Here is a 9186-nt window from a genome sequence, read left to right as displayed (position 1 = left end):
CGTCCATAAAGCCTGACTAGACGCAGTAGTCTGGAGATGCGTTCTTCAAAAAATACGCAGCTCAACTCAAGAGCATGAACGCAGGGCGTACCCCTATTTCTAGAATCGAATTTTTGGAAAATATGCTGCTTGAGTTTAAAACTTTTGCACAATTTAAAACAAAATATTTGACGAAGTCTTCTTAATGTTTGAACTTCACCCTCCTCAAAGTTGCTCCGAACGCAACACTCCTAACTTATCGACTCTCACCAATAGAGCGATAGGTCCTCAAAGTTGCTCTGATCGCAACACTTCTAGCTTATCGATTCTCGTCAATAGAGCGATAGGTCCCCAAAGTTGCTCCGATCGCAATACTTCTAACTTATCGACTCTCACCAATAGAGCGATAGGTCCTCAAAGTTGCTCCGATCGTAACACTTCTAACTTATCGACTCTCATCAATAGAGCGATAGGTCCCCAAAGTTGCTCTGATCGCAACACTTCTAACTTATCGACTCTTACCAATAGAGCGATAGGTCCTCAAAGTTGCTCCGATCGTAACACTTCTAACTTATCGACTCTCACCAATAGAGCGATAGGTCCTCAAAGTTGCTCCGATCGCAACACTTCTAGCTTATCGACTCTCGTCAATAGAGCGATAGGTCCCCAAAGTTGCTCCGATAGCAACACTTCTAGCTTATCGACTCTCACCAATAGAGCGATAGGTCCTCAAAGTTACTCCGATCGCAAAGTTTCTCCACTCAGTCTGTGATGAGATGCATTCAATCAGCAAAATTTTGGGATCCAAAGTATTCCGAAAATTCGTCCCAGTCAACCGCGAACTTTCGAAAACTTTGGAGGGGGTTCTGTAGGCTGTCTAAAAATCATAATGGATAGCTAATCCCCATCAAGCTCTAGTAATAAAAGTTACAATCAGACGACTTTCTTATTACCAACAGAAAGCTACAATCGAGGGACGCCCCTATGGGCCATGAAAAAATTAAGAAGTAGAACTCATCACTACAGTCAAAACATAAGTGGCTATGCTCCAAAAATCGAAGCACCGCAATCATTGCATCCTCAGCTATCAACACAGTCCCATGCTTGAGATGATTGATCTTGATGGCTGCGACAACAACATGACTAATATTATATTAGCAACTATTAGAGATGCTGATGAGCAGTGTAATGATTTTAGAAAAGCAGGAAGATCTAGAGAACTGTGGGCAAATATTTGACATGCTGAGAAGTGCAAAGCCATGCAAAGAGATAGAGCGTTATTGAGATGTCTCAATTGTCATAAATAGCCTAAATAGGACCTTCTTGAATGGTCATTGGTGTCATCCATATATAAAGACTAAAAAGACAGCTACAACTTCACCGTTCGAAAGGCAGCCGCAAAATCACAGCTCAAACCGTTGCCAAACGCAGCTCAAAACCGCTGCTAGACGCAGTTCAAGACTGCTGCCAGACGCAGCTCAAAACTGCTACCAAACGTAGCTCAAAACCGCTGTCAAACGCAGCTTAAAACCGCTACCAAATGCATCTCTAACCGCTGCCAGACGCAGCTCAAAACCGCTGCCAGACGCAGCTCAAAACCGCTGCCAGACGCAGCTCAAAACTGCTGCCAAACGCAGCTCAAAACCGCTGCCAAACGCAGCTCTAATCGTCGCCAGACGCAGTGCCACAACGCTGCGAAACGCACTTTCAAATATCGAAGAACGCAGCTTCACATCGCTGCACAACGCAGCTTCAAATCGCTGCAGAACGCACTTCCAGATGCTGCGTTCAAGCGCAGAATCTATGCCAGAACGCAAGTCAAGGTTCTGACCTATTCAAACACGATTCATGCAGTTTCAAAAAAAACTGCTCTTCACCCACGATTTGAGGAGTAGTTTACGTGGGTTGTTACAACCGATTAATGAGGCAACTAAACCCTCATTTAGGACGGATTATGGGGGCGGTTACACCCCTAATCTCCCTATAAATATCAACAAACTCAACAGAGTTCAGGGTTCGGAAATTAGTGATCCAAGAATCGGATTCAGAGAGTGAGAGTTGGAGGATCAGCTTTTTACACAGTCTGGGGAATCATCTTCAACTGAAGAGTCCAGACATTCGATACTTGGCTTATTAACCGAATTATTTTCGGTTCAAATAACTCTTTTCATCTTAGAGTTTGTTACTCGTTCTGAGCCACAACACTCGTCAAGAGTTACCAATCAGACAAATCAGTTGTTCCAGTGAATTGAAATTTTCGGATCGTCAACGGAGAGCTAACTCGACGCGAGCATTCGAGGGAAGCATTCCATCGCCACCGTGAAGAACCCAGAATTAAACAAAGGGGAGAATCTAGATCATTCTCTTCTCTTTTGTAAACAGGAAATCCAATTGTAATCGAGAGTTGAGAGATTTGTAAACATTCTTTTTTCTAAGCTCTTTTGTAAACAGGAAATCCAATTGTAATCGAGAGTTGAGAGATTTGTAAACATTCTTTTTTCTAAGTAGTTAGAGAGAATAAATCAAATACAGTTCTTTTATTCATTTTCTTATTACAAAATTTTCCACAAACACAAGCTGAAGATGCTGCTGCAGTAGATGAATGTAAAGGTAAGAAAGTTCAGGTGACCGAAAATAAGGGACATGCGGGAAGGGGGAAAGAAAAAAGGATGGTGAAGCCTGCAACGTCTCTTCGGTCACTATGGGTGCAGAGGGTATCTCAGATTACTGCTAGGCAAAGTCAGCTGGAAAGCATCATATGGAATTGGGTGCATAGAGAAGAAGCAAGGCATTCAGGAGATGATTCTGCTGAAGAAGAGAATTTGTGAGTTCTTAAATCTTATTTGATATTTTATTTTTAGCTGTGAGACTCACTGTTTTTAATATTTTGTCCCTTTATTAAATTGAATATTGTTACTGTTTTTTCAGTGAAATGGTTTTTAAGTGGAGACAAATTGAATGTTTCTTACCTGCTTTCAAGACTTTCCTTCTTGCTGATTACATTGAGGCAAATGTAATCAGCATTTGGTCCTATATTTTGAACAGCAGAGAAAAAATGAAGTCCGAAAATTCTCCACTTAGATTCTTCTGCAATGTTGAGACAACCGTACGTATCTTCCTTTATTTAATTTAAAATAACACTTTGAGTTACAGTTTAATGAGATTGATATGGTAAAGATTCGAAGACAATGTTTTTGTTCTTTAACCGAATTTTAACTATATCTGTAAAATCTCTGATTAAATTTCACAACCATTAGGTCTTCTTCCCCATAATAACTCTAGTGAATCTCGATCACTAGAGTTAGTGAATCTGGATTCACATCTTACTATGAATCTCGATTCACTAGAGCTAGTGAATCTGTGTTCACATCACGTAATCACGATCCACTAGCTATAACTAGTGATCTGAAATCTCGATCAATAGAGTTAGTGAACCTGGATTCACATCTTACTATGAATCTCGATTCAATAGGGCTAGTGAATCTGTGTTAACATCACGTAATCACGATCCACTAGCTATAGCTAATTCTAATGAATCCAGATTCACTAGTATGAATCCAGATTTATTAGAGTGAGTCCAGGTGAACTAACTCTATTAAATCCTAGCGAGCTAGATACAATGAATCGTGATTCACTGTCATTAATATTGTTTTCATATAAACAACCAAAACAATTTGTATATTACATTAAACATTACTGTATAATAATTTGGATTTGTTATGTGACACTGATTACTTTTGATTAAACAGCACCAGAATTTTGTGAGATATTTAGCACACAAAAAACATCACAAGGCGAGTGAAATAAATACATTAACGCCTGACAGACTTGAGATAGAGTGGAGAACAGCCAAAAACAAATTTGATTGTGGTATTTTTGTCATTAGACATATGGAGACCTACATGGGCGGTGGTACAGCAAATTGGAACTCTGGTTTTCATAGAGAGGGTGTAAGTGTTTAGAATATAGCTACTGAATCTAATAAGATTTACAGTTAGTCTTTTTGAATTAATAAAATTTAGAATATAGGTACTGAATCTTGAACTGAACTTTTGTTCATATCGACAGGAGCGATTAAAAAATCAGCTACATAGACTGAGGTCTATATACTGTTACCAAATTCTTACTGAACCAACAAATGAATTGGCCAAATAAGTCATCAGCAAAGCCCAACAACACCATGCTGAAACTGCCAATGTTAAAAAAGAGACGAGGAAGACCACAAGATCTCAAAGAAAATGATATTCTGTAATCACCATAATTTTCAATGTTGAAGTTTACTGTTATTGAGTACATTGTCACTTAATGTTATAGAATACTCCAGTTTGTGTTGAACTGCTTTTCTATGTAAATATACTTTATAAGAATAGCTTTGTCATAATTTTATATCTAGATTTGTGAATAGTTTGGATATATGAAAATACTGTGAAGTTATTGAATGCAATTGGAAGAATTTCGATTTAAGTAGAGAATGTGATTTATAATTCAAGGTTTTATGTTTCAATCAAATAAATTAATCATACTTATTGTGGATTGTATGTATTTAATATGGAATCACTGTTTCAATATTGTCTTAAGTTATTACTAATTTATTTGATTGAAACTAGATTCACTATAGTGAATCTAGATTCAATGCAGTGAATCTCGATTCACTACACTGAAAAATTCAGTAAGTCAATATTATCTTAAGTTTTTAGTAATTTATTTGATATCTAGATTCAATATAGTTAGTCCAGAATCGCTTAACGCGAATTAAATTCAAACTGATGACTGCATACAACGACTTTATCATACCTGCTTAAATAATACAACTAATAATAATGGAATTCACATGCTATATGAGTAGATCTCAATTTAATATACTAACATGACACAACGTAACCATGTAATTAATAATCTAGTAAATATATGTAGTTAAGAATTACACAATTCAGCAATTTTAATAAGAAATATATTTCTAAACATGATTTTGAAACGAAATATGACAACTAAATTAAACATCACTCTGCTGTATTGTTTTCTTTAATGGGCATGTCCGTGCGTCATGAAAATCGATTTTTTTGCACATATTACACAGCCTTGGCACCTTCTTCTTTCGTTGACTAATTGATTTCTCATAATCACCAACAATTCTCCGTCCACACCCATTATTTCTACCTTCAATGGGAGGTTTAACGATCACTTCCGCTGTTATTTTTGAGCCAACAAAAAACTCCATTACATCATTTTTGTTCTGTGTGTCAGATTTCCAACTAGATTCACGCAAACTGTGCTTCAACTCCTTCAACTTCCCTTCCACGTAGTCAAGTCTCTCACCATCTAAACCTGCCAAACTCACACAGGATTGGAAATCATACCATATGTCATTCAACTTGCGATTTGTAACTTCAATTGCTTTGCACTGTTCTGATATTTCCTTGAACTGCAATGAATGCCTCATCTCAGCACCTTTTGTCCATCGGTTCACAACAAAATGTCTTGGTATTTTTGTTACATCAGCTTGGTTCAGTGCAAAAAAACCATGTCTACATACTATACCCATTTTCTCAAACAGCCTACACGTACATTACACGTCATTGTTCAAATAAGCGTGTTTCATCTAAAATTCAAAAAACAATGTATATTAGCACCGAATAAAAAAAGAAAATAACAAGCGAATGAAATGGTCACTGAATCTCGATTCAGTGGTGTGAATTGAGATTCACTTCGTTGAATCGCGATTCACTACATTGAATCTGGATTCAATTTTTATTGTTTCAATCTCCATTATTAAGTTTTACCTCAAATATTTTTCCATGTCTCTTTTTGTCCTTTAAGGAAAAAATCTTCACAACATCTTCTTCTGATATACTGTCGATGCTCATATCATAACAGGATGACATTATCTCTTTCTGTACCTCATAAAACATTGTTCGAGTGTACAACTCTGCTGCATCCCTCTCCAATAACAATGGCGTGTCCATTCTTGGCATCGACTTTGTTCCTTCATAGTTTAATCTTGCATTTGTATGCCTTTGCTTCTCCATAACACTCTTTAAGTTTTACCTCAAATATTTTTCCATGTCTCTTTTTGTCCTTTAAGGAAAAAATCTTCACAACATCTTCTTCTGATATACTGTCGATGCTCATATCATAACAGGATGACATTATCTCTTTCTGTACCTCATAAAACATTGTTCGAGTGTACAACTCTGCTGCATCCCTCTCCAATAACAATGGCGTGTCCATTCTTGGCATCGACTTTGTTCCTTCATAGTTTAATCTTGCGTTTGTATGCCTTTGCTTCTCCATAGCACTCTCGTATCGGAGATAAAATTCCGTTAATGTGTCAGATCTACGGTTGAATTTGTCAAAGAAACTGTTCTCACTCTCTGATATTGATGTAGTCCGCAATAAACCGGCCATTGGATCATCAGCATAATAGGCTGGAATCCATGACTCCCGAATGTTATACAGTTCACACAACCATTCATTACTTTCAAGCTTATATTCTTTCATAACATCTTTCCAACCGACTTCAAATGTTGCTGGATCTATATCTATACTCCAAATCAGTGCATTTATTTTCCTCTTGAAATCATCCATCTTCGAAATGCATTTTGCCAACTACAATATAAATATATAACGAAAGATTCAGTATTTGTCTAATGAGGATTCATTATATTTATATGTGGGATTCATTACCTTTTGGTTAAATTTCTTCATGATGTGCCACATGCACAAACGGTGACGTGCTTCTGTAAAGACGGTTGGTATAGCTTGCTTCATGGCAGGGCACTGATCTGTAACAATACACTTTGGCTCGCGAATCATGCATTTCATGAATACCTCAAAAATCCAGACATAGTTATCAATGTCCTCTTTAGCTATCAATCCTGCTGCAAATACAACACACTTCTTATAATTGTCGAGACCAGTAAATGGAACAAACTTCATGTTGTACATATTGTATCATATACAAAAAATATAAGATTCACTATGACATATAATTACAATATTGAAAATCGTAAGAGATTAGCTATAAAATCTTACTTGTTTGTGGAATATGTAGAGTCAAATGATATCACATCTCCAAATACATCGTAATTTCTTCGCCCAATAACATCTGCCCAAAAAATGCGAGTTAATCGACCGCCTTCATCAACTGCATAATCATAGAAAAATCCATCACTCATCTCCTTCTTATCCGTGAACTTCTCGATGATCATTTGAGCATCTCGATCACCAATATAAAGCTTCACATCCCTACTCCAATTTTTAAACTCGGTACAGGTAGCACCAACATTAGAATAACTTCCACACAACTCCTTAGCAAAGTTATATGTTTTGTTAGGCCCCATGTTGGCTTTTGCTCCATCAAATACAAGTTTCTTATGTGCGAGACCGAGAACTCTATTTGACTTCAAAAATTGTTTCCCACTACCGGAGACCAAAAAATGAGAATGCTCTTCAACAAATGAGAGAACATTATATCCTTTCAAACCATCAAACTTAAAAACAACTTTAGCTTTGCAACCACATCTACTAGATACAGTTCTCCTTCTCTTTTTCGAACTGCTACTAAAATCATCAAAATCAACATCCATCTTTGATTCATTGCTGCCAGCTCTACTGCAAACAATGTGTTTAAGAAGAACTGTACCGTCCTCATGTTTCTTCTCCGTATGCCGTCTGATCTCAAACCCACTTTTACATCCATAATCTCGGTAAAACTCTATACCATCCTCTAGTGATCGGAAGCTTTGGTTTAGATAAGGTTTAAATTCAGCTCCAACCCGAGGTTTCCAATACATACCACCACCTGGTGATTCAAAAGGAATAGAGCTAACTTCGTCCATTCCATCTTCTCCAAAATCACTGTCCGATGCATTTATAACATGTGGTTCCTTAATTTGTTCATTGCTGCCAACAACTGAAAATAAAACAACATAAATAATATGGCTATATTTTGATATAATGAATCTGGATTCATGGCAATGTGAATCTCGATTCACTGCATTGAATCCAGATTCACTACACTAAACATGTGAATTCAGTTGAACACGTTCTAGTTGTTAGAGTATGCAGTGATTTTCATAATGTATTCACATGTTTACTATAGTGAATCTGGATTCAATGCATTGAATCCAGATTCACTACAGTAAACATGTGAATACATTATGAAAATCACTGCATACTCTAACAACTAGAACGTGTTCAACTGAATTCAAGCTCTCCAACTAAATTTACATAAAATGTTTACGAATGTAAACTCCTAGATAATAAGTCATATGACTAAGTTTTGATATACTGAATCTGGATCCATTACAATGAATCTGGATCCATTACAATGAATCTAGATTCACTGGAGTGAATCTAGATTCACTGGAGTGAATCTTGATTCACTGGAGTGAATCTTGATTCACTGCATTGAATTCATGTTATTGCTAATTAATCTGGAGTGAATCTCGATTCACTGCATTGAATCCAAATTCACTACAGTAAACAAGTGAATAAATTATGAAAATCACTGCAGTCTCTAACAATGAATCTCGATTCAATGCAGTGAATCTAGATTAACAACTAGAACGTGTTCAATTGAATTCAAGCTCTCCATTTAAATCTCCAAAAAATATTTAAGAATGTAAGCTCCTATATAATAAGTCATATGACTAAGTATTGAAATACTGAATCTGGATCAATTACAATGAAAACATGCATGAACCTGCTCACCTGAATTCAAGCTCTCCATTTAAATCTCCATAAAATGTTTAAGAATGGCCAGATAATGGACGATGAACGAGAGAGCACAAATACGATGAAGGACAGATGAACGAGAGAGATGAAGGACAGATGAATGAGAAAGCTGAAGGACGATGAAGCTGGTTGTGGAGAAAGAGCTGAAGGACGATGAACGAGAGATGCTGGTTGTGGAGTGAGAGGACTGCTGTTCGTGACGGTTGGGTTGCCTGAGCCGTGAGATTGCATGGGGAAATGGAGTACTCAACAGACAAGCATTAATTACCTCTCTTTAGGGGCTGTTTATTTTACCTGATTACCCTTATGCAGATTTAATCTCAGCCATTGGATGAATCTAGATCCAATAGAGAGGATTGGTTTTTAGTTTTTAGGATAGTAAGGTTTTTATTTGAACCTCTCCCTATATATATATATATATATATATATATATATATTATGCAGATTTAATCTCAGCCATTGGATGAATCT

At 36.8% G+C, this 9186-nt stretch overlaps 1 protein-coding gene across 1 annotated transcript; it reads right to left on the bottom strand.

Moving 5' to 3' along the window:
• LOC109841925 (protein FAR1-RELATED SEQUENCE 5-like) lies at positions 5965 to 8710 on the bottom strand. The gene is made up of 4 exons (XM_020410849.1): positions 8692 to 8710; positions 7059 to 7891; positions 6664 to 6909; positions 5965 to 6585 (listed from the first exon to the last, which is right to left on the bottom strand). The coding sequence occupies exons 1-4, from the start codon at positions 8708 to 8710 to the stop codon at positions 5965 to 5967; spliced, it is 1719 nt and encodes a 572-aa protein (XP_020266438.1).

Source organism: Asparagus officinalis, chromosome 5 (assembly GCF_001876935.1).
Source record: "Asparagus officinalis chromosome 5, Aspof.V1, whole genome shotgun sequence".
Lineage (NCBI taxonomy): Eukaryota > Viridiplantae > Streptophyta > Magnoliopsida > Asparagales > Asparagaceae > Asparagus > Asparagus officinalis.
This window is presented reverse-complemented; position numbering and strand designations above follow the sequence as displayed.